Below are 26,016 nucleotides of genomic sequence, written 5' to 3'. Positions count from 1 at the left end.
CTGAAGTAAGCCTACTTCTTACCAGGGTAAAATTGGAAGCTTTGCAGGATTATCCAGTAACCTTGACATTGTTCCATTTGGCAGGGTTGGGTTTCTTGGGGAAAAAAATTCTACCCAGTGACTGGAGATCCAATTTAGCATGTTTGTTTAATAAGTAAGCAGAAAAGAATGACATGTTTAATTTGTATGCCCCGTAGAGATATCTCTAAAGCTTTCCCATACCCTGGTGGCTTTGCAGTTGGCACACTTTGTTTTCTCTTTGATTATTCATATGTAGGGCCTGTAGCTCAATGGGAAAAGATTTCAGCATCTGTAGTCTTAAAAGATTTCCAGCTTTAGCGGAGCAGAAGGCACCCTGGCTTCAGGGAACCCGGGTTCTAACTCTGACCAAGGTCCGTGTCCTCTGGAACAATACAAAACTTGAAAGGTGCCAGCCCTGTGTTTATCTCTGCAACAATTCTGTGAAGGTTGCAAGGAGGACATGAATATGAGGTCAATATGGTAGCCACCATCAGTGGTGCTTAGAAGTTTGTGAACCCTTTGGAATTTGAAATATGTACCTTGGGATCTTTTTCCTCAATAGATCCGTGAACACGTATAATGTTTTTGGCTCCACTGGGCTCTCTTTATCTAGTTTTAGGACTTGTGTGGAGAACAGATCATATTTTAGGTCCTATTGGTGCAGAAATACTGAAAATTCAAAAGGGTTCACCAACTTTTAAGCCAACACCACTGCAATTCTAGACTCTGGTCTTGAGGTGGGGGCTTTAGATGAATATTGCTGCATTGAGATCCTGTCCCCAGAGAGGAACCTCAGACTCCTGTTCCAAAACTGCATGTTGAGCGTTGTCTTTACATTGCAGCGTTTGTCTGGATAAAATAGCAAAGGAATTCTGCGTTCAGCAAGGTGTGTTGGTCAAGGGATAATGAGGAAGGCTGTTGAAGGAAGCCTGATCCTGGTTTGTTTTCTCCTGAAGCAGGAGGAGGATTCATTCATTTCAAAACCAACAAAGGGATGCAAATATATTCCAAGCGTTTACAGAGTGAAGGAGCTCATGTGACTGCCTTGGCATCAAAGGCATCTTCTGGGTATCCAGAGCTTTAAAAAAAGAAAAAGAAAAACTATTTTAGTGTATAATTATCAGTGGTGTGGTGTGTGTTTTGCAAGCTTCCAAAGATCCCTGTCATGGAGAGCCAATTCAGTGGAGTGGGGCACAATGGCCAGCCATGTTTTCACATGAGTTCCTAAGAAGGAGCAGCATCTATATTTAGAGCATCATTAAGATTCCTCCTTTTTTTTTTTAAACAAGATATCCATAGCCTTCCTCCTTTGACAGAGGCTCCAACTTGGAGCCAGAATGCTGTTTCCAGAAAAAGAAAAAAAGAAGAGAATTAAAAGAATTAATAGAATTAAAGCTATTGAACTTCCTATGCAGCCATTCAAAAGGTTGTTGGCAGGTTTTTTTCCCCGTGTCCCTAGGAAGGAGGAGGAGGAGGAGGAAGAAGTGTAGGAACTGAATAATGCAACATTTCCAATGAACCTGGAGCAAAAAGAGAAGAAGGATGGATGCCTTTTGATGCCATTTCAAGTGCAGACCCGTTCTGCCCCCTTTCACAACTGGGCAGCCCCTGTGGCCTGCCCTAGTCTGGACACCAGTCCTCTGTCAATGAGGTGAAACCAAAGGAGGGAAAACAGTAGCAACAAAAGTAACATGATCAATCATATAAAATCAGTTGGATAAATCCCATTCATTTTTCTAAGAAAAAATTGCCTCTCTCCTACCCAATTTTTCCCCAGCTAAAATAAGGCTGTGCTTGAAGAATTGTACTGTATTCAATTCTCTCTCTCCCCACGCCCCACTCCAATTTTCTTGGGTTTTTTGTTCTTTTCTTGCCTGAGCTAGGTTCCCTGCTAGAAGCCAAACTTGGGTTTGATGCCAAAGTCTGGGAGGATTTAGAGCAGGATAGTGGAACGATGGAGAAATTAAGCCTTCCCCTGCTTAAAACGCCCTGATTTAGCTGCCCTGAGTCAAATACCAGCTTCAGCCAAAGATGTAAATTTTATCAGGAAAACTGTTAGGAAAGGTTAAACATTCCCAGCACTGTGTTCCTAGGCTAAACTGGGGGACTATCTCTAGCTGATTTTGGCCCTTTTCAAGACGATGGGAGAACATATGCACAAATACGTTGTGCTGTATCCTACCCATTTGCCACTCAGATTATTATTAGGCTAGAAGATAACTGTTTAAGGTCAGTGTTTCCAATTTATTTATTTATTTATTTGTCATATTTTTATTACCTCCCATCTCCCCCACGACCCTGGGCGGTTCACAATAAAACAGTATAAAATTCAATAAAATCAGAATAATATCAATAAATATACATATAAAATATAATAAAATCCAAGTGATGGCAGATCTAATTCCACCCAAAGGGGACAGGACCGGTTCCAGCAGGACTAGGGAACCAACCAGCCCCAAGAATGGCTCTTCCTCTCCCCACTCCAAGCCTGGTGGCAAAACCAGGTCTTCAGCCATTTCCTGAAGTCCAGGAGGGAGGGGGCCAACCTCACTTCCGGGGGAAGGATGTTCCAGAGGGCGGGAGCTGCTGCAGAGAAGGCCCGCCTCCTGGACCCCGCCAGATGGAATTCTCTTACGGGTGGGGTCCAAAGCATGCCCCCTCCGCATGTCCGGGTGGGACGGGTTGATGTAACGGGGGTGAGACTGTCCCTTAGGTAAACTGGCCCCATGCCATGTAGGGCTTTAAAGGTGATAACCAACACCTTGAATTGGACCTGGAAGCAAACTGGCACCCAATGCAGCTCACGGAGCAAGGGAGTGATATGTGCTGATCTTGAGGCACCTAAAATCACCTGTGCGGCCGCATTCTGGACCAGCTGCAGCTTCCGGATACTCTTCAAAGGTAGCCCCATGTAGAGCGCATTGCAGTAGTCAATATGGGAGATGACCAATGGGAAGACTTAGAAGAGGCCTTGTGCTGTGAGAATCCTTTCCTTAGTTGAAGGGTTGCAGCTGATGTTTTGTCTGGTTTACTCATACAGGAACCCCACGGGACTAATTCTTCTGAGCTGCAAAGAAGGGAAGGGGTTCCTCAGAGGAGGAGATACATTTTTTAATGTTATGTTCTCATCCTATTAATTCTATAAGTATAATGCCTAATTTAGCTCCTTCGCCTTCATCTCCACCTTCATCTCATTCTCCCCCATCTTCTCCCCTTCCCCTTCCCCTCCCCCTCCTTTTTCTTATCCAAGTTAGGGCCATATTGTGAGAAAGAGGCTGCAGACCTGTTTGGCCAGCTCTACAGCAAAGATGAAAAGCATTTTGTAGTTAGACAGTGGAGGATAAAAGGAATGACCATCCAGTTTATCCAAAGGATAGCAGGCTGGGTATGTCAATTCCATGCATTTCTCTGCATTTTATTGCTCAGATGGGTGGGAAGCAATGGCTTTTCCCTCACTTCACTTTGCCCCCCCACCCCCCAATACAGGAGCTAGCTTATGTCTACCCTGCTGCCTTGATTCTCATTAGGTGATTCTAACAAGATTCCAGCAAGATCCTTTTAACCACCTGCCATCTTCTCTGGACAGGGCACAAGATGAACAAAGGACCATCCAACATACAGTGTCATTTTTTTCCCCGTATAAGTAAAATCAGGCTTGGTTGTGCTTACGTGCAGCTTTTCCTGGCAGCTGTCAAAGCCTCAGCATGCCTTGGAGCTCAGAAATGTTGAAATAACACAATTTCCAGTTGAGACAAGGACTTGTGGGTGATATAAACCAAATGCTAGATGGTCTTTTAATGTGGAGGGTTTTTTTCCTCTCTCTCTCTCCAGAGGAGTGACGTCTCTTGGCACACTGATCCATATACACTGTTACGACAGAGCAGATCTAATTCCAGGAAGACCCATTTACTTTCTAGCATTCCTGGGGTACAAAGAAGGACTGAGAATGGCTGAGAAGCATAGGACAATGTGTATTTTTAGGGTCCATAGTTGGGCATTTGCTGACCAGACCTCCTTGTTTCATCTGGTTCATGGGTGCAATTTGGCAAAAGTCACTTTTCTATTTACAAATGGTAAATTGCTGTTTTTAAAAAATTCACAGATCACATGTTGGATCTTAGAACAGTGGACTGGGATGCTTTCCTTTTGGCTGGAAACTCAGAGCAATCCTTGAGGCTACATTGTTCATTTTTGCTATAGCACTTTGTATATAGAGGTGAGATCCTGGAAACGAGGGAGGCCTTGGCTGGAAGCTTTGTGTCCTGTTCATCAACATCTGGCTGCAGTTATTGGAGACCAGATACCACACCAGAGGATTGTTTGGTCCAGTTCAATTATTTTTTTCTAAGAGAGTGACAGTTCTAAGTACATTTCACCACCTGTGTGGCTGGTCAACCTGCAAGAAGAGCATGATGTAAGCCAAATAGGCAGGTTAGAAATCTGAAAAATGGAAGAAAATCAATAAAACCAGTGAAGCGAAAACCCAGGGTAGTTGGAAGACTCTTCGACCCCCAAGTATTGATTCAGACTTAAAGGCCAAAGCAATTATGGCTAGTTCTCGCTTAACAACCCTAACTGGGACCAGCAACTCCATCACTAAGTGAAGTGGTTGTTAAGCGAAACCTCATGTGACTGCCGCATTCAGTGATGGCAATTTGCGGTTGTTAAGCAAATCAACTACAGTCACTAAGCGAGACATCATGTGGCTGTGACTTGCGACCTCACCCATTGACTTTGCTTGTCGGAAGCTGGCTGGGAAGGTTGCAAATGGCAATCATGTGACCATGGGAGGCTGCAACCGTTGTAAATGCGTGATGGTCGCCGAGCACCGAAATCATAATCATGTGACTGTGGGGATGCTGCAACGGTCATAAATGTGAGGGCCGGTCATAAGTCGCTTTCTTCAGTGCCTTTGTAACTTTGAACGGTAGCGAAACAAGTGGTCATTAAATGAGGACTACCTGCACTGGTATGGCTAAGCTCCCCATAGGGTCCTGGTGGGAAAGCACTGTCCAAGGTGCTGAATGAAGTGTTCTTATAAGCACAAGCCATGTTGTTGACTCAGCAAAGTGCACAGGTCGTATGAATGCCGGCCCATTTGAAGCATGTGCCCATGTCCTTCAGTTCTGCAGCCACTGGATTCCTTGTCATTCAGGGTAGTTAAAATTACACTGTATTCTGTCCTTTTTGCTCAAGGGGTCTGATGTAGCCCCTCTTCCATCCAAGAAGGTGGCATTCTCTGGGCTGCACCTCCTCTCCTTACTGAAGATGTCCAAACATGAAAAGGAATTGAAGCTGGCTTTTTATGAAATTGCTGTGGATATATATTCATACATAATCAAACCTATCCTAAAGGTTCAGACCAGCCAGGTTGAAATTGTGACTGGAGTTGGAGGTAGAGTTCAATTTGCTCAGCTCTGAAAAGTGCGTTGGTGTGTCTGTGTGCAGACAAGTGTGTAATCATGCCTGCACGTCCACAAAGAGCAAGAGCGAGCTTGTAGTTCATATTCTCTGTGAAGTTAATATCCATACCCAACTGAAGTGGCCAAAAGAAGTCGACGTTCCTCCCTGCCCCTTCATCGCAAACTTGCGGTCCGTTTTAAATGAAATCCCAAGGACCCAAAGCCTGATCATCTCTCCGGTCACATCAGGAATGTGAGAGTCTGGCCAAGCAAGCAATGTCTGGGGGAGAAAACTGACAAGGGAGACAGCTCTAAGGCCAGCTGGCCAGCCAGTCAAAGCGTGCTCCGAATTCCCTGCCAAATTTTACTGTCAATTCTTGGCATGGGCTCAATATGCTTTTCTCAGCTCAGTGTTGTTTTCTTGGCAACCCTCTACAAAACAAAGGTGACTTCCTATGAGGACATGGTACTGCAAGGGCAGAGACGGGACTACCTTGCCCAGGTAGCTGCTAGGCTCTTTCTGCTGCAGATGGTGTTGGTCCCTGGAGGTCCTATGCCTGTTCCAGACCTAGAGTGTGTTGTCCAACCTACAAATTCCAAACCCAATTGCTTGATCTGGAAAGCAAGATAGGGGCTGCATATCTGCCATGGGGCAGCCTCTTCGAAGGAGAAGGTCCAAAGTTGGATTTTTTGGCCTCTCTAAAAGTCTTGGGGAACAGCTGATGGGAGAAGACCTGTCTCTGCTGCTGGAGAACTGTTCCGAGTTGGATCTGGCTAAGTTACGCTAATAACAATGTCTGTCACTCCCAGCCAACATACTGAGCTAATTAGATTAAGGCAGGTGAGGAGGACCTTTTGAGGGCTGAGGGCCATACTTCCCTTTTGGGAAGAGCCTGGGCTGCAGCAGGAGGAGAGATGATGCCATTGTGCAGGTCTGGAGGTTCTGGTTCTGTTTTGTTAGATCTCCTTCTTTTCAAAGCTCCTCTTTCTTAAGCCTATTTTAGGGGTCCCACTAGAGTTTTAAGGGGGTTCCTGCCTCAAGACAGCAGTAAACCTAATTTTCAGCAGTTAGAGCAAGGCTGGGGCCCTCTATTTCCTAGGTTTGCATGGGTATTTGTATGGGTTGATCTATTTTGCATGCTGGCTGGCTGGCTGCTAATATGTATCTTAGAATTAGCCAGTCTAGAAGCTTTTGAATTGCTAAAGAGGTCAAAACGGTGCCCCTCTACTTCTGGGCCCTGATGGGTCCCCGAAACATGAGTCTCAGTAGCTACCTACAGTTTGACATCCCCTTTGTAGCCTGTGCCCCAAAGGCACCAAGCTATCTTGTCTGATTTCCTGCGAAGATGCTCAGTCCTTCCTGAAGCCAGTCGGGGATCTGCCTCGCCTGCCTGCATTCTCCCAGGAGGAACTGGACTTTGATAATTTGGTATCGAATTATCCCTCATGGTCCCTCATTAGGCTTTTACTGAACCATTAGTTGGCGTCTGGCGGTAGAGAAACCAGCCTGTCTTTTCTCTCCTGTTTATCTGATGCCCACTAATGTGCATTTGATTATCTTTCTCCTCCCTTCCTTCCTTCCTTCCTTCCTTCCTTCCTTCCTTAATTTTTTTTCCCTTTCATATTATCCAGTCATTCTACAAGGTTAGCTGGTGGTGTTTCTTAAAAGGTGGCAGGGGATGGGGAAGTGAGGAAGTAAACCAGCAAACAAGGATGGGAGCTTCCCAGAAATTTTGCCTAGTGCAGTTAGAAATCTGCAGAAGCCTGCAGGCAGAGCCAGGCATCTTTTCAGTGCTCCACTGCTGTCACTGTGGATGGCTAATTGAGTGATGTAATTGTCTGATTTCCTGGAGGGATGACGTGGTGGGTAAGTCTTGATAATTTCTTGTAAACTATAAAGAATGCCACAAAGAGTAAGTCTCCCGTTCCCGTGGTCCTTCTTTTCTTTCAAACCTCTAAATGGAGCATGCTTATAGGCCTATCAGACATGAGCAGGTTCTAATTTCAGAGCAGGTCCACCCTGTGCATGTCTGGATTTTGGTGATGCATCGAGCCTGGTCAGAAGAATCAATCCATGCACAACTTTCCTGCTTATGGTTCTTTTCTGTTCTGAGCATCATTAAGGACTGAGAAGAGGAGAACACCGTTTCTGTTCTGGTCCATAACTCTGTATTGTGCTTAGTCTTTTGCCTGCATGGAGCCAACCAGTCTAACAAAGAAGAGGCAGAAAACCTGGGCTCTCTGTAAGCAGGGAGTTTTTTACACAGTGGACAGTTTTCTCTTGTATGGGGAAGACATCCACATGGTTTGGAAGAAATCTGCCCTCCCTCTCTCCCCTCCAGGCCAGCTCTTAATTGCCATTTTGGTGGGAATAGCTAAAGAAGTGAATGCTTTGGCCAGAACACTGGGGTGAGATGGGTCATATTAATGTGGCCTTTTCTTTTTGACATACAGCTTATCTCCAGTGACGCTGATGGAGCCATTCAAAGGGCTGGCCGGTTCCGGGTGGAAAATGGCTCAGTGGACGAGGTGGGTGGAAACCTCCCTACATTGATGAGGAATTGGCTTTGGGTAAGGGATGGTGGGGAATATGTCATGCTTCTACTTGTTGTCCACCTCAGTTGCCCCACCTTGCCAGCTTTGGCTGATTTTCAAAACTAAGTCATGCCAGATGTGTGTTTGGGTGGGACCATGAAACCCCAGGGCTGTAGGCTCAACTGGGTAGCTGGAAAAGCATCTCAGAAGGCAATGGCTAACCACTTTTGTACTGTTGCCGAAAAGACTACATGGAAGGTTCCATTAAGTCCCCAGGAGTTGAGTTTGAGTTGAAGGCAACTTTATTTCAGGTGTATGTACCTGTAATGGCTTGTGGGAATGACCTTGGGAGACTAGATGGAGAGACGCTGCCAAGGGAAGGGTCAGATTAGAGGCAGCATAGCCCACAGCTGGATAGCAGGCAGGGCAAGAGGCTCGGAAGGGACCCTCCCTAGTTTCTTGGGCTGTAAAGGAGGTGGGGAGAGAATTGTACTTTCAGATTTGCAAGATTCTGTCAGTGTAGCTTTACAATAAAGTGGAATTAGCTCATCTGGGCGTGATTCCTATCTGATTTACCCAGCGAGGCCAACAGCAATCTTGCAAGTCTGAAAGTACAATCCTCCCCCCACCTCCTTTACAGCCCAAGAAACTAGGGAGGGTCCCTTCTGAGCGCCTTGCCCTGCCTGCTATCCAGCTGCGGGCTATGCTGCCTCTTATCTGACCCTTCCCTTGGCAGCGTCTCTCCATCTAGTCTCCCAAGGTCGTTCCCACAAGCCATTACAGTAGCAGCATCAAATCCCCAAGCTTTCCAGTAGCCCATGTCTGCCTTTAGTTGTTACCAGTACCCTTCTTTGTCTTTCTTTATCTGTCCCCTTGGATGTTCCCAGTTGGTCTTGCTCTGTGGAACAGCCCTTCCCAGTTTCTCTTTCTATTCCAGAACGCCGATTACACTCCTGGTACATGGCACAGAACAGATGTGCATTTGGAGAACCCAGGATATCATACCAGATGGTACTTCAAGTATTTTCTAGGAAAAGGTAGTGATGCTTTCTGGTGTGTGTGCATGCATAGCACATCAGTGGTTTAGAAGCAGGGCTGAGTAAGGAATTCGTGCCATAATCATTCTCAGCCCAGGTATTTAAAGAAACAGAGGTACTGTCAGACTCCTCGCCCATATGTCAATCTAACATCTGATCTAACTCGCTGCCATTTTGGAGATATCCAGAAACCTGTGTCAGCAGACTGCGAGCCGCCAGTGGGGAGGTGGAATGAGATTGGAGTGTGAAATATATTGTTTGGGTTAGATGGCCCTTGCCAAGGTAAGCAGGCAGTAACTGTTCAAGCCATCTGCTGGTACCAGGGAGGGGTGCATACCTAGGTGGGGAAATAGAGGTTTGTGATTTTAAACTGCAGAATGCGCGGGAAAAGGGCATTCGCAACTTTTTCCTTGTATCAGAACGCTTTGCTTCATTAAACAGTTAATTGGGCACAAGTCTCTAGACTGTCACTGAGTGAATGCTCGAGTGGCTGGTCATTGCAGGTAGATCATCTAAGGTCCCGAGGCCCCTTGCAGCCCCCAAATCCTTGCTCGCAGCTCCAGGGCCACTTCCAAATGCTGCTGCCGAGTTGCGATTTTTACTATGAAAGAGAAAGAAATCTTAAATTCACGAGATCAGCTGTTTCACTCTGTTACGTTTTAATTTAATTTAAATGAAAATTAAGGGAATTGAGTCCCATTTCTCATCTTAAGCCTCCTATCTCTTTGTCCTGGCCGCAAGCTTATTTATTTCTTTGGCCAATGGGGTGTAGTCCTTTGGCCCAAAGAGAAATTGTGCATCCTTGTGTTACGGGGTCGCCAATTCTAACACATGTTGCTTTTCCTTTCCAGTTCATCAGAATTATGTCGGCATGGATGCAGAGAAGAACCCCTTCTTTCTGTCTGTCGTGCTCTCTGACCAAAACAATCAACGTGTCCCTCAATACCGGGCGATCCTCTGGAGAAAAACAGTAAGTGGCAGATCCTCTGTTTAGTCTCTTTTATGATATGCTTGTTTATTTTAGCTCAGCCTCCCAGCTTGTAACAGTTGGTTATAACCAACGCCAAGATCCAAGTCGTATGCTGGTGGCTTTCCTTACCAATATGTTCTGTGCGTGAAAGAGAGTTGAGATGTTTCAGTGGGCTTATTTGATGGGGAGAGTTAGCCTCAATCCCTAAAGACCCCCCACCCTAAATCTGAGATGGATCAGCTGGAATACCAAACTATGGCTTGCTGCAAACCTTGGCCTTTTTGTGACAGTTTCCCCTGGCAAAGCCATGTTTTAAAGTGGCTGCCAAGCCAGGCTTTAAAAGTGAGAAAGCTGATTTCCAAACCTTTTGGGGAGCCTGTTCTGCCAAACTAGGGATAATTAGAAGAGGGAATTCACACACATACACACACAAGGGTTTGCATGTATTCTGACACCCAGTTCCATGGAATCCAACTACCCTTGCTGCAAGCTGATCCTCACTTATTAGAGTCCGGCATATGCAGGGTTTTTTTTTTTCTCTCTTTGCTTGCAAGAAAATGTCTGACAGATTCGCTGTTAACACAATTCTCTTCTAGGGTACCCAGAAAATTTGCCTCCCTTACAGTCCGACCAAAACCTTGTCTGTGAAATCCATTTTAAGGTAAGGAGAAGCCATGGATTATCTGTATGCTGTGGCCTTTTGCACAAACAGGATCTGAAACCACTGTCTGATTGACTTTCAGTGCCATGAATCTTGACAAATTTGAGAAAGGTCCTCGAGAGATCCTTCACCCGGAGATTCAAAAGGTAAATCAAGCTGAGTTTTTATCGTAAACAGCCCAGACTGCTTTGGCTAGTGGGCAGTTTTTTTTTAAAAAAAGTTCTAAATAAATAAACCTGTTTGTTCTTTTGAGGGAGGGCAGAAGCCCTCAAAACTACAGGGAACAAGACTGTTTATTTTATTTATTTATGCTATTTATATGGCCGCCCATCTCAAATACATGACTGTGGATGGCTAGCAATGGTTAAACCAAGATAAACACAGTCATCCTGATAATATGTATAGCAGCCGAGATTTTAAAAAAACCCAACAACAGTTAACACAATCATGGTATGGGAACAACCATGCATCCTGGTGCCCCAGACTTGGTAACAAAACCAGGTCTTCAAGGCCTTACAGAAGACCAGCAGGGTTAGGGCAAGTATGATCTCCAGGGGGTGATGTTTTAGAGGGTGGGCACCATGACAGAAAGGATGGTCTTCCTGGATCCTGCCAGATAATGCTCCCTAATGGATGGGAATTTGAAGCCTTGGTTCTGGTTTTGCATGTGAAAACAAGTGAATATTAAAGGTTTTTTTTTCTCTCTCTCTTTCTCTCCCTGCTACCCAGGATTTATTGGTCCTTGAAGAACAAGAGGTAATCCACAGAGCAATTGAGCAAATTGGGGTCTTCCTCTAGAATAGGGCCTTGCTCCACTTTCTAAGATGTTGTTGTTGGAGGCTGATGTCAGGAGCCAGGGAAACCCTTCCAGGTGGTGCCCCTTTGCAGATCCACTTCTGGACAACCTCCCACATTCAGATTAAATTTAACTTGGCCAGGAGGTCTTGAGAGGGGAGAATGACCAGTTGCATAGGCTTCATGGACACTCTGGAAAAGACATCCTTGAGTGAGGATTTTTCCTGGCAGGATATGATGCTTTGCGGTCCTTGTTGCTCCCTGAACTTGGTGGTTTGCTTGTAGACATTTCATGACCCAACTAAGTAACATCACCAGGCTAATGAGTGTGGAATTTGCTCTCTGTTTATATACAGTAGCTTACCCTGCTTATATTGTGCTTCTTCTATGTCTCCAGTCATCCCTAGCCAACAACACATCTGCAAGCAATCAAGTTTAGCATTCTTACAAGTTCTGGAACCAAGGGAGAAATCTTCCAGTTCTCTCACTTGATTATTTTTATTTTAACATCTTTTGGTAGCATTCTTGCAAAGATTTTGGATTTACAAAAGCAGGAGATACATATTTTCAGAGATGAATACATCACAAGAGACTTAACCAGTCAGTTATCGAATCTTCATTTTGGTCACAAACCAGCATAAAATTATAAGCGAAAAAAAATTACACCCATTTCAATAATACCACTGAAATGTATAAGATATAAAAGATAACTAAAAGCTAGGATGGCCAACACAATACTATCAAATTAAAACACTAAAATATCTCTATCCAATTGTTATTGTATTGAGTTGTTAATCTGCTTGGTCAAGCTTGTTTACAATGTATTTGTCAAGACTTTCTTTTAATGGATTCCTAGTGTGTTGTTCAGACTTGAGCCCCTTTGATTCCTCGGTGCATAATGGTTAAACAGGGCTTAGTGTTTGTAAACCCACTCCAACTGTGACAAACTTACCCTGGTTAATCGCCCTATTGAAAAGTTGGAAAACTGGGTTTGGGCAAAGCCACGCCTTTCAAACCTAACTTGCTTAGTTTTCCCAACCCCCTGGCTATAACGGTGGAAGCTGCAGTTGGGTTTAATCTTATTAACACACAATTTCTGTGTCTCCCAGGGTTCTGTCAATTTCAAGTTTGGGATTCTTTATGCCAAAGATGGACAGCTAACAGATGATGAAATGTTTAGCAATGGTGAGTGTGCAGCTTGATTTATCTCCTCTGTCTTCACGGGGCAAGAGGGACCTCGTGCATCTGCCTGAAATGAGGATGATGGAGAATGTTTGTCCCAGTGAAGTGGTTGGTGCTGAGCGTAGCGCTTGGTGCCCTTTGCTGGCTAAAGGATGAGAGGAGGGAGGTTGTGGAGGACACCAGGTTGAAATGACTGATCTAGGTTAGGTATGACCAGCTTTTCTGGAGGGGAAAAAAACACCTCACTCTCCTAAGCCTTCAAAGTAACCAGTGGTGACTTGTTTTCTTTTCGTTCTCTGCTAAATTCTGAGGCACCATGAGCAAAGTCTGCCTACAGCTGTTTCTTGTCTAGCATTGTTAACAAATGAGCTGTGGTCTCCTCGCAGCAGATGTCTCTTGATCCATCCTTCTCTTTGGCTTACATCATTCTGCCAACTGATGATACCACAGCCATCCTGACACTGGACCTCATCTTGCGCATTTGACTTTCCCTCCCCCCCCCACCCCCCAATGAAATAAGCTGAACCTGCATTGTAAGCCTGCTCAGTTCCTACGAGCTTTTTTCTTGGTGTTAACTGGCTCTTGCCAGCAGCAAAAAAATTAAATAGTTTGCAGTAGCTTCTTGGGAGCTCTGCTCTTCTCGCAAATTTCACTAGAAAAAGTTTCCCCAGCAGCTGCTGGTACGGATCCATCTTGCCTTCCGATAAAATGTTTGCCTGCGTTTCACAATTGGTTTTCTCCTGCTGTCTCCAAACAGCAACCAGAGATACTTTTTTTCAATGCTTTCAGAACATTCTGTGTTTGTATGACTAAAAGCTCTGGCAACTCTTAATGCTGTGGTTACGTTTGCAAAGCCAGCTTGACATGTTTGTGTGCTCAACAGCCAGAGTGAAACAAAAACACCGTGCGCTCTGCTTCTTCATCCCACCCCAGCACTCTTTCCTTATTCTCATCACTGAATAATCAGCGTTTTGAGGTAGAGAGTTTAGCCTGACTCTTGAATGGAGCTACAGATTTAAATAAGGGTGTTGCTCCAAGTTTTTAAATCCATCTTCTGCCCTCTACAGGTGTTGAACTGTTAGCTCCATCAGTGAGAAGTTGCAACGATGCTTGCTTTCCCCCATTTTGACTCTTCTGCTATACATCCTTTCTAAGTTTTGAGTGAACGCATCTCTTGGGATCAGACTGAACAACCATGGCTTGCTTTAGAGCAGTATATGCCAGTTTAAGGCCACAGGTTGCTGCTGGTTCTCTGACTTAGCAAGATGGGTAAACAAGGATAAATATTTGTTTGTGGGCTCCTGCCTGGTCTTTCTTTGCCCTTGTGCCCAGCCTAAGCTTCAGTATTGAAGGAGCAAGGCCAGAGGAGCTAAAAAAGGAAGGGAAAACAAACCAGGAATTGACCAAACTGTGATGACATAGCTCCTCTGCAAAACAGGCAGGCTGACTTGTGGATCAAACCAGGATTAAAACAAAGCTTAGCATTCTGTGTGTGCGAGTGTGGTATCAGGGGTGTCTTGGCACACGGCGTTCTTAAAAACTCAAAACTTCAGCTGAACGGATGGAGACCGGTCCTTTCCAAGGTTTTAGGAATTTCGGAGTGGACGTTCACCTCCGTGACTGTGTTCCTGAAAAAGGTTATGAGCGCTGGGCAGACGTTACTGCTCACTGGGGTCCTATGCAGTTATATATCTTTCAGAATAAAAATGGCAGTTGGCCTTAAGCGAATCTTTGCAAAATTAGGGTGCCACTGAAAACCACTTAGGGCAACCCTCGGGGTGGGGGGGGTTCCATTGTGGGAGAATGCCAAGTTGTACACTTTAAGGACTTTCTGATGGAGGAGATTATACAAATACAAGCATGTCCAACCCCAGTGGTCAACTTCTGAGATGAAGCCGAGTGGAGATACTCCTTTCATCATAATCTAAGATTGCTGTGTGTGTGTGTGTGTGTGTGTGATTTATAGATGGTATAGATATAGATATAGATCATCTATACCTTGATAGACAGTATAGATGATTTATTCCATCTATACCATCTACCGAGGGCATGAGAGCATGTTCAACGTTTCAACCATGCTTCCGTGCTCGAAAGAGAACAAACAGCAAGTGTGTGTGTGTTTGTGTGTTTGACAATCAAATCTACCTGTTGGGTCTCTCAGGAAGCCTTCTCAACAATCCAAGGATGTGTTTACCTTCTTCCTCTCCTTCCCCTGTCCCCACCTCATTTATTTCTTATCTGTAGAAACGGGCAGTGAAAGTTTTCAGAGATTGTTGAGTCTCTTGGGAGACACCGTTACTCTCAAAGGCTGGACGGGCTACAGAGGAGGACTGGACACCAAAAGTAAGTGGACGTTTTTGTATTCTGTGTTTCTCCCCAGAGAAACGTAGAGGTGCACAAAATTTTGCATGGGGGAGGAAGGTCCTTTGAGGACTTGACTCCAGAAACCCAACAGGGGCAGGATAAAGAGATAGATGGGGCCAGTGCAAAGCAACTTAAAACGATGGAATGGAGTTGAGCATGAAATTTCGTTACATTTCAATCAGTGGGATAAAAGGGTTTAAAATTGCCAGACATGTTTGGAAGGATTCTGGGTAATGTAGTTTTTTAGGCTGCAGCAAGCAGCCTATTTGCATAATGGATGGAAACCCACTCCTGCCAATTTTCGTTCTGACATGGCAGCATCTGCAGGTGAGATTCCCCAGGTGCTGGGTGGGGAATTCTGGGAGTTGAAGTCCACACGTCTTAAAGTTGCCAAGTTTGAAAAATACTGTTCTAAATCAAACCCCCCTCACTGTTATTTCCCTCTTTTCTTTTTGCAGATGACACGACAGGGGTTTATTCCATCTATACCGTCTACCAAGGGCATGAGATCATGTTCCACGTTTCAACCATGCTTCCGTACTCAAAAGAGAACAAACAGCAAGTGTGTGGTTTCCCATATTGATTTCTCTTAGCAGGCTGCAAGCCGCGATCCAAGGAAGGAAATTAGAGGCTAAGGGGCACTGAAGCAAGTTTAGGCGATCCAACATCCTTATGACCAGGGGTTGGCAAGACCAAGTACAGTGAGGAACAGCTAAATGAGTTAAATAAACAGAGCCTAGGCCAGGAAGGGTTAAAGGGAGAGATGGTAAAATCTTAAAGGTGGAAGAGTGGATTGAGTTCAACCTTTACGCAATATAGGAACCCAGTTCAATGCATTCCCAGCAGACGTTTGTCCAACCTCTGTTTAAATACCTCCAATAAAACGGAGCCCGCTGCCTTTCTGGCCATTGGTTCCAATCTCAAACTACTCTTAGTATTAGTATGTTTTCACAGTGCCCAGTAGGAATCTGCTCACCTGTAACTGAAGACCACTAGTGCATGCTTTCTGGATGATGGAGAAGAGGTCTTCGCTTCCTCTACCTGGGGGGCTGTCAGATATCTGAAGCATGCTCGCCCTTCTTTTCTCAGATCTGAGCTCACTCAATATACTTAATCTCTCCTCATGAGAATTTCCAGTCCCCTGATTATCTTTGCTGCTCCCTTCTGCACCTGTACCAGTTGGTGTGAATCCCACCTCAGATATGATGCTGAAAATTGGACTTGAGGTGGAATCTGTCTAATGCAGCACAGAACAGGACTGGTGCTGCCTACAATTTGGAAATACAGGGTGAACTTGCATGTGCTCTTCTCAGAAGCTCGTAGTCAGTTTACGGTCAACTACAATAATATAACAGAGCCAGTTCGGTGGCGTGGTTGAAGGCATCAGGCTAGAAACCGGGAGTCTGTGAGTTCTAGTTCTGCCTTAGGCATGAAAGCCGGCCGGGGGACCTTGGGCCAGTCCCTCTCTCTCAGCCCAAGAGCCAATCAGGCGTGGTAGGAGAGTTCTAGTCCTGCCTTAGGCATGAAAGTCGGCTGGGGGACCTTGGGCCAGTCCCTCTCTCTCAGCCCTGGGAAGGAGGCAATGGCAAACCACTTCTGAAAAACCCTGCCAAGAAAACTGCAGGGACTTGTTCAGGCAGTTTCCAAGAATCGGACAAGATTGAATGGATTAAGAAAAACAACAATAATCACATATACAATTACTAAGCCGTCTTTACATATTAGTTAGGAAGCACAGGAACTGAAATCCAGTGTGTCTGACAGATGTTAGATTGAGCTAGTTTCTCCAGGGAACATAGATGGGGATTGGCCAGGAATCCTACAGCTGAGATCTATTTGATTCTTCTTTTGTAGGTGGAAAGGAAGAGACACATTGGAAATGACATTGTCACCATCGTGTTCCAGGAAGGAGAAGAAACTTCTCCAGCATTCAAACCCTCCATGATTCGCTCCCACTTTACACGTATCTTTTTTTTTTCCCTACAACCCTTGACTTGCTTCTCATGTCTGCTTTTTTTCTCCTTTAAAATAGATTTGGTTTTTAACTTTCCCTCCGAGGTTTAATGGAGTGGTTCCTTGGCACCACTGATAGAACACCAGTGCATGTCTTGAAACACATGATAGATGGAATGCAAACATCTCTGGGGCTTCCAAGCACGTTCTACAAATACTTTTGTAGAAAGGACTCCATTCTGAGCCACGTGGAGATGTTTTGTAGAGATAGAAGTGGTCCCTTTGGCATCTTCTGAACAGTGTGACATCTAAATTATTCCAGGCTGCAAACCCTGTGCTTCAACAGGCATGGTTTTACCCATGCTGAAATTCCTAGATTTTTTTCAAGCAATAAATGAAGAGTTCCAAATATTAAAAGAGGATTATCCTTTAAAAAAATAGGATACAGGGTGAAGGAACTTTTATCATTTATGGTGGACCTGTGGAAAAGCTAAGAAATCCTGGAACCAAATATGTAGCATTATTCAAAAGATTCTCAAAGTGGACTGACAATCGAAACCGGAGATGGACCAACAGCTTGAGAAGCAACACGGAATTCTGTTCTTATGTATGACAACAGCAGCAAGACGTATGCCCAAAGACGGAAGGATGCCCAAATTCCCTCAATGGCGGACTGGATGATTAAGTTAATGGCATTGGCGCAAATGGCTAAACCAACAGCATTGATAAGAGAAAATACTGTGACTGGATTTGTTTCCATCTGGAAGCCGCTTTGGACTATTTGCTTCTAATGCAGAAAAATAAAGTTTTGATTTGGGGTTTTGATGATTAATTTTTTTTTTTTTTTAAATAGGATTTTGGTCAACTTGGCCAGTAGAAGCACAGCTGCCAATGCTTCTTCCCTCTCTTTATGATGTTTCTTCGGATGATTTTTTTTTTTTTTAATCCTCTTAAGGAAGGTTGATCTAAAGTTTCTGTTTTACGTCTTGCCCTATCTCTGTTGTTCTGCACTTCATTAAGCCTGATTGTTGTTTTAATGAATTAGTAGCTGCTTTGCGTGATGTAGGGGACATCAGGAGCGTATACATGTTATATGTGAATAAACAGAGTCGTGCCATTTCCCAGCTTCTCCAAGCCCAGGAAAACAAATTAGCTGAAATTAGTTCAAAAAATGCCAAAATGGTTTTTGCTGTATGTTGGGGGAGCAAATCAGGATCAGATCTTATACCCACACCTGGCTATACTGTATTTTAACATTTCTAATTATGCTCAACTGGAGTGTAATTTGATACCCCTGTTGAAAAGGTATTCCCATGCCTTGCTGAATGGGATCTTTCTTTGTCTTTAATTTATGCCAACATTTGCTGGGGGAGGGGGACGGGGAGGAAGGCCTTTACAGATGATGGCCCTTGGCATGGTAGTTGGGATGGGTATCCTTAACTAACACTCCAGATATCTTTGCCTTAGTGCGATATAATAAACAAAGCGACAGCTACAGGTGGGTGGTCGCTGTGGTCCAAGCCTTCCTCCCAATAATTTAAAAATGGCATGCTGCGACCTTCAGCGCAATGTGCTACTGCCCGAAACACACCTTGGGAGGGAAGATACTGACTTGGGGAATAATTCTAGTCCCGAACAATCAGATATTCTTTCTCCCTTTCTCTTTTTCCTCCCCCTCCTCCTCCCCAGGCTGAAAATTTTTTCAGAAGAAAGCGTGCCTCTCTTTGGACCTCCTCTTCCTTCCCCACCAGTGTTTACGGACCACCAGGAATTCAGGGACTTTCTGCTGGTGAAATGTAAATATTAAACATTCCTCCTATGCTTTCCTGAACTTAGCCTCAACATTGGGATGCTTTTCGGAAAGTGCCCTGCAAAGCCACAGGGCCAGGCACAATCCATCCAGCACCTTGGCAGGATTATCTCCAACCTCTGGAGTAAATATATGCAAATGAATGCATACAGTATATCCCGCATCAGGAGTCTTGTTACAGTTGCCAAATTCTCACCAGAGTTGGAATTCAATGGAGGGAGCAAGGCATTATTTGAAGGGTTATTTTTCAAGATTGGCTCCAGATGCTGTTTTTACAGGTAGTCCTTGACCTGTGATCATTTGTTTAGTGACCATTCAGAGTTATGACAGTGCTGAAAAAAGTGACTTGCGACTGGTCCTCGCACTTACAACCATCGCAGCATCCCCACAGTCACGTGATCCAAATTCAGCCATGCATTTACAATTGATGCAGTGTCCCCAGGTCATGTGATCGCCATTTGCAACCTTCCCAGCTGGCTTCCAACAAGCAAATTCAACGGGGGAAGCCGGATTCACTTAATGACATGGTTCACTTAATGACCGTGGCAAAAAAAGGTCGTAAAATTGGGTATGACTTACTTAACAACCGCCTCGCTTAGCAATGGAAGTTCCAGTCCCAACTGTGTAAAGTGACCTAGTGAAACCAGGGATATTCCCAGCTCTCTCCCACAGCCTGTGGTGCATTCCTACATTTTTAATAAGAATTGCACACATCGGAGGTAATGGGGAAGAGAGGCAGGTTCACTCTCCTCTGTTCTGCCGCTCTGCAGTGATCAACGGGGAGAAAGCCACTTTGGAAACACCGACGTTTGCTCAGAAGCGGCAGCGAACGCTAGACATGCTAATTCGCTCCTTGTACCAGGATCTCATGCCTGACATGCACAAGGTAAGCTCTGTCCCTCTGCTCAGACGGAGCGCCTGAGGTTATCCAGTCCAACCTCCTGCTTTGTCCTCTGGTCCCATCTTGGAAACTTCCACTCTCCCCAAGATGCCAGCCTCTTTCTTCAACCTCCGGCCGTGGCGGCGGTTGTGTTTGTTTCTAGAACATGCTTAACAGGAGATCCTTCAGCGACGTCTTGCCCGAGTCCCCCAAATCGGCCCGGAAGAAAGAAGAGGCCCGACAGGCGGAATTTGTCCGTCTTGGCCAGGTGTGTGTTCGTGGGGGGGGGGGGGCAGGTGCGGTGGTTTGTGTCAGGAGAACGTTTGGAGGTGGCTCTTCCGCAGGGAGGGAGTGTTCAGATGAGATAAGGGCCACCCTGTCAGCCCTTCGAGGTTGTTCAGACCAGGAAACGGACTCCAGAAGAACATGAGAACTAAGCTTTCTTGAGATAGGCTATAATAACTGAATCCTGCAAGCCGGTTGTGCTTCTCCTCTCCTCATAACCCCTTGATCTTGAGGAGACAACCTGAGCCTTCTCCTACTACTGCCTCCGTTCCCAGGGCTTAACGGATGTTTCTGCCCTTGTTTCTGTAATGGCTTCTGAATATTTCCCTCAAGCCTGTCTCCATGGCTCTGTACACAAGCTTAGAATGAGGAGCTGCACCGTGTTTATCCCCCTTCTGCAAAGAAAAAAAAAGGGGGGGGCTCTTGTGTGTTTCCTTGTGTATTATTATTATTATTACTATCGTCGTCATCATCATCATCATCATTATTTCTTCTTCTTCTTCTTCTTCTTCATTTTAAGGCCCTCAAACTGAAAACCATTGTGAGGGGCGATGCCCCAGCTATTTTAGCCACCACAAGCCTCTGTAAAAAAGAGGTGAGTGAATCGTTTGGGGGGTGGGCCTTTGCAAGTAGGAAGACAGTTTGCTTAAAAAAACAAAAAACGAAACAAGGTCAACTTGTTTGCTTTCGATGAAAGATCCCTGCTCAGAAGCCAACTGTTCTGTGTCCAGCTCAGAAAGACCAGAACCAAGGGATGGCAAGCAGAACTCTGGATACCATTCCTGAGATAAGGAACTTGGGGTTCTCCATCCAGGGCTAGTCCCCAGCCCTTGGTGGTGTCTGTTGGGGCTACTGAGAGTTGTATTCCAGCAGGTTCTGGTAGGCTACAGGCTCCCCATTAAAAACAACCTCCAAGTTTCTAGCCCTTGCAGTAGGGAATGCAATATCTGCTGCTACATCAGAAGTTAGAGGAGTCTCTGAACACAGTTGGAAGTGTCCCAACTTAGCTCCTTCCTCCTCGTGATGAAAACAAAAATCAAGATAGTTCAAACAGGGGCCATTTGTCATGATTCATGGAGCTTATAAAAGGTTGCTTCTTCTGGTGAAGATTTTTACTTCGGTGTCATCCATCCTGGAGTCTACTCAACTTTTTTTTAATCCTTTCCAGCTAATAAATTAAGATTTTTGCCTCCCCTCACCCCAAATCCCAAGAGGGATCCAGAAGGCAAACCGGTGAGATATTCTCCCCTGCTTTACTGGTTTCCTAGCTTTCCTCTGATTGATGGTGATTCCTCTGGTTTTTTATTTTTTTTGGAGAAGTGGTGGAACATCATCACTGCAACTCCGTAACCCATCACTTCACTTTCCTAGAATCCCATTGGATCCTTGTACAGCTCAAAGGAATGCCAGCAGATAAAAATGTTGCCAGAAGTTAAGACTTTGCTCGTAACAAACCAACTTCCTCTTTTTCATTTTTAACTGGAAAAAAAAAAATTGCAATGAGCACAGGGAAGATGGGTGGCATTTTGTCATGCCTCTTTAGTAAGGATGCTGAAGACTTCTAAGGCATCGCCCTGCCTTCATTTCAAAGGTCTCTCTCTCCCCATTGACCTGCCATCCATAATTGTCTTCTTCTGCAGCCCTGGGAATCTCAATGCTTCTGCAGCAATTTCCCACACGAGGTCATCTGTGCAGATTCCTGGGGGCAGTCCCTGCTGGTCTCAACAGACGTTGGCGTCCTACTCTTAGACGGTTAGTGGATAGTCCCACGGTTGTGAGAATGTCTGTAACTGGAATCTTTTCATTCCCCCTCATTGTGAAACAGGGAAAACAAATGGATTTTAGCTAAATTTCTCCCTCTTTCAAGGTGCCATGGAGAACTCTCAACAATCTTTCTGAGCAGCTTTTTTCATAGTCAGAAAAGCCAGACAGGGATGCTCCTCTTTGACTATTTCCTAAAAATGCAGGTGTTAATCTCTGGCATTGACGCCACGCAGAAATCTAGCAGAGCTAGAATTCTTCTGCTTCATGTTTTTTTTTTAATTTAGGGCCTTTTGCTATGGGAAAGACATTCAATCATTGTTTTACATATCCTACTTTATGAAATGGTTGTGGCTTTTTTCCTCTTTGTCTGTATTTTAATTCAGTTTTTAATAATGTCTAATCAACTACATGCTTAAAAAGGAAAAATAACTCCCTTACTTAAGCTAGCCCCCCAAAACTTAAGAAAAAGGGGGAAAAATTGAAATGGTGGAGCTCTATCTGCATGACCGTGCTGTATAATTTTGTGAAAGGTGTTGCTAAATTTTCAGTAAAACCAAAGCTATGGAGTCCTGTTTGTTTGATACTCACTTTTTGCTTTTTTCCTCTGGCCTAGATAACACTCAGGGCTGCCCCAAACCATCAGTTTGATTCTAGGCTTCTTCAGAAAGAAAATCTGTCATGAGTTTGAGCTTGTTTTGAGTTTTTTTAATCTCCTGTTTGGAGAGAAAAAAATAAAAAGAACACAACCTGTTGTTGCGCAGATATTCTAGAGGTTCAATGCTTTGCAATCTTTCCTTTTCAGATGGGCAGCCTCCCATCCCGGTGTTTGATAAAACATTGCAGATCAAACAGATGCACATACTTGAAACGTTGGACCTTCTAATTACCAGAGCAGACAAAGGTAAGAAACACCACTGAGCTATTGGGAGAATAACATCCCCCAGTATTCTAAGAGAAAGCTAAGGAAAGGAACGCTTTTGTTCCTCAGCGTGCAGAATTTTCACCAGCATGCAGGACCAAAGTGTCCTACCACACTGCCATCTAGATTTGAGCTGTTCTTGCCTTTCCTTTGAAGCATTTAATCAGTGTTTCGTTTTGTGGAAGGATCACTTCAACCTCCCTCCCTTGAAAATGACCTCTGCATGTTCTGGACTAAACAACACATCTGATTAGTTTTCTCCAACTCGACGGCCTCCCCAGTCCTCTTAGCCGCAACTTTGGGTCTGTTGTCTCAGCTAACTGGAACTGCAGTCCAACATCTCCAGAAGTTGCCTGATGGACAATGGCTGCCTTCTGCTGTTCAAGATCACTCCTCCATAAAATGGGGGGTCTGGAACCATTCTGCACCTTCTAGCAAGAACTGGGTTTGGTTCTTGGACCCTTTCCTAGGAATTGCTGGAGCAGATATAATTACACAAAGGCAGCCAGTGGGAGCCTGCTCTCTAACCAAAGACTGCTGTTTCACAAGAGATAACACAGCAAGCCACGATTGGTTGAGGAACATGGCAGGAGCGAAAGACACAGCCACCACCTCTTGCTTGATTCGAAGAGCCCTTTGTGGGGGGGGGGGGGGGTTCAGCTCCTTTCTGCATTCATTCTGCCTTCCATCTCCTGCTCTAAATTTGGGGCCCAAATCACTCTCTTTTTTCATGCCTGTTACCTGCTCTTTCTTCTGAGCTTCATCTAGTGGTGGATGGTAAAACTGCAACATAGAACGTCTGTCATGAGTACTGATGGTGAGCAGGAGGGGGCCCCTATCCAGGGGGGAAAACGCATGCATAGTTTAGAGGCTTTGAACTGTCCTTCAAAGAAACTCAGAGCAGACCTGCCTTGAGTTTTGGGGCTTATCTGTCTGGGTTTTTCCCACGCTTCTTCTGTCTAATGTATTTTCTGTCTAATGTAGCAGTAATAAACACTAGAGACCTATTCCTTGTCTCAGCGTGGTTCCTGGCTGTTAGGACATCGTCTCTCCTTTTGAGTCAAGAGAACTTAGGATGTTTAGTTCTTATCTCATGTTAGCTGCCTTGATTGCCCTTCTACAGATGGAAAGGTGGGGTATAAATGAGATGATGATGTTGATAACTGTGATTATGATGATCATGATCATGATGATGTAGCCCTCTTAACATGTTTGTTTACCCTCCATCCGGTAGGGAAGGAGGCCCGGCTTCTGGTGTTCAGGCTGAATGCCCTATGGAAAGGCATCGAAGCAAGGCTAACCAGAAGCAAAAGTGATTGCCGAGAAAACAAGTTGGAGAAAACAAAAGGTATTATAGAACCTTCTTCTTGGAGACCAACCATCTTTGTACCAGATCCTCCTGAATTAGTAGCTTGCCACCCGGGTTGATAAAAGAAGTAACTTTGCTCCCTCACGCCTAGCATCCAGTCCCTTAGCTGTGCAGCACAACCAAAGAGGCAAGTTTCACACAGGTGACGAGTTTTAATACCAAGAAGTAGGGCTTGTAATAAAGAATCTTGGCTACTCAGATAGGAATTTCCAGTCCTCCTTTATGAGTGCATTCATTGCATCTTTTTGAAGCTTTTGAATTTCTTTTTCCCAGCTTGTTGGCATGGTGGGCTAAGAATCCATTTCTGTTCATTCTTCGTGCCTAGAGATACTCCTCTGCCTCTCTGTCAGCCTCAGCACAGCCTCTCACAACAGCAAAAGAGAGATCTGGTGGTGTTTTGTTGGCTGGGTGTTTGACATTCCAAGTAGCCAAGCTGCCACGTGTAGAAACTGGACATTTGTGTGACAAACTGGACTGGGCTGAGAGAATGGCGTCAGGCTCTTAACTAGGGAGCATCTAATCCCTAGTACACCCATTAACTGTTAATCCAGTGCTGCCCATGCCACCATGCTGGCACTTAATACAGTTGGGCATAGAGCCTGTCTTCCCTGGTTTTAAGGAGGAAGGGTCTGGATTCTCTCTGTGGTTCAGAAGGGAAGGATAAGCTGGAAATCTATAGCTCCCCTCTCATGTCCTTTGCCCCGTGGTTTGTTTGGGACGTTCCTCTTTGGACCCAGCCTGATGCCTCTGGACTTCTGTGCTCCAGGCTGCCATCTCTACGCCATCAACACTCACCACAGCAACGAGCTGCGGATCATTGCCGCGATCCGAAATAAGCTGCTCCTCGTCACCCGGAAGTTCAGGCGGTGGGAGAGTCTGAACGGTGCCCCCTTGGTGTCCCCCCAGTCGGAGTCCCCCGTGGAGGAGTTTCAGTACATCAGGGTAGGTTTGAGGTAAAGCACCGGAAGATGAATGGCCAAATTGAGATAAAGCAGTGACAGATGAGCTAGGCTGATTTTCAGCTCCTAGTGGAACAAGACACTGCTATTTGAAGTCTCGGAGCCCATCAAATCTTTCTTTGGGAGAGGCCAGATATCTCCAGGAATGACATTTCCTAATTGGCAAGGCCAAGACTCTGTCTTGAGATGCAGAGTGCTCTTTACATCTTTTGGAAAAGCCAGAAAAGTTATAGACAAGAAGCGATCCAGTTAGGTGACGTTAGACTCTGGACTTCCTTAACTTGTCTATGTTTTTCTTCATACCATATTCGAGATTTTTCTGAACGTTCCTGCCAAATTTCGTAGCACCTTTTGATGGCTCCTGATTTTCTGCTGCAGGAAATCTGCTTGTGTGACCCTCCTGTGGTCATGACGTTGGTGGATGGCCCCACCGGAGAAAATGACAACCTGATCTGTGTGGCCTACCGACACCAGTTTGACTTGATCAGTGAGAGCACAGGCGAATGCTACCGACTGCACAATGTTGACACGAGCAGGGTAGGTCCTTGGGCATCAGAAACACAGAATGTGTTCATGCTGGCATTCATGACTACCTTTAGAAAGCGGACCCCAAGGCTGCTTGAGCGAGAAAGCAACCCGCCTCCAGCATGGAGTAGGTTGGGGCTGTGATTCAAGTATTCAGTGAATATCCAAAATCTGAGGATCAACCAACCAAAATTAATTCTTTTGTCTTGCTGTTTCCTGGGGATTCTTGCACGGAGATCAATAGGTTGAAAGACTTCTTTTTTGGGGGCCCTTTGTGCCTGGAAAAAAGAAATAAGTAATTAATACCAGGCTAGATAAGCCAATCTGCATAGGAAAACTTTACATTTTGCATTGTTTGGATCACTCCTTCTCTCTCAGCCCTAGGAAGGAGGAAACGGCAGGCCTTTTCTAAAAATGCAGCCTTGTCCAATAGGGTAGATGGGAAGGACAGAATCTAGCTAATGTCTCTTCGTATAGTTTTGCTGGTGGTGGCCAGCCTGTGGCGCTCCAGATAACGCTGCACTGCCAGCATCCTTCAACATTGGCCAGACTACTTGACAATGCTGGGAGTTGCAGCGGAGTAGT

General features: G+C 45.1%; 1 protein-coding gene across 3 annotated transcripts in view; it reads left to right on the top strand.

Moving 5' to 3' along the window:
* Positions 1–26,016, top strand: part of GARNL3 (GTPase activating Rap/RanGAP domain like 3) — a 68,418-nt gene that overhangs the window by 30,334 nt on the left and 12,068 nt on the right. For 2 of the 3 annotated variants that reach the window (XM_063316505.1, XM_063316508.1), the window contains exons 3-22: positions 7,878–7,952; positions 8,896–8,995; positions 9,847–9,965; positions 10,562–10,626; positions 10,709–10,772; positions 11,356–11,382; positions 12,531–12,606; positions 14,848–14,946; positions 15,426–15,529; positions 16,822–16,930; positions 18,373–18,418; positions 18,610–18,716; positions 19,501–19,616; positions 19,774–19,878; positions 20,416–20,490; positions 21,536–21,647; positions 22,462–22,560; positions 23,813–23,926; positions 24,714–24,889; positions 25,285–25,443. In XM_063316505.1, coding sequence (XP_063172575.1) covers positions 7,878–7,952; positions 8,896–8,995; positions 9,847–9,965; positions 10,562–10,626; positions 10,709–10,772; positions 11,356–11,382; positions 12,531–12,606; positions 14,848–14,946; positions 15,426–15,529; positions 16,822–16,930; positions 18,373–18,418; positions 18,610–18,716; positions 19,501–19,616; positions 19,774–19,878; positions 20,416–20,490; positions 21,536–21,647; positions 22,462–22,560; positions 23,813–23,926; positions 24,714–24,889; positions 25,285–25,443 — 1,947 coding nt within the window. The remainder of the gene's footprint in view (positions 1–7,877; positions 7,953–8,895; positions 8,996–9,846; positions 9,966–10,561; positions 10,627–10,708; positions 10,773–11,355; positions 11,383–12,530; positions 12,607–14,847; positions 14,947–15,425; positions 15,530–16,821; positions 16,931–18,372; positions 18,419–18,609; positions 18,717–19,500; positions 19,617–19,773; positions 19,879–20,415; positions 20,491–21,535; positions 21,648–22,461; positions 22,561–23,812; positions 23,927–24,713; positions 24,890–25,284; positions 25,444–26,016) is intronic. The other variant, XM_063316507.1, reaches the window with a different exon arrangement.

The sequence above is a fragment of the Candoia aspera genome, chromosome 16 (assembly GCF_035149785.1).
Source record: "Candoia aspera isolate rCanAsp1 chromosome 16, rCanAsp1.hap2, whole genome shotgun sequence".
Lineage (NCBI taxonomy): Eukaryota > Metazoa > Chordata > Lepidosauria > Squamata > Boidae > Candoia > Candoia aspera.
This window is presented reverse-complemented; position numbering and strand designations above follow the sequence as displayed.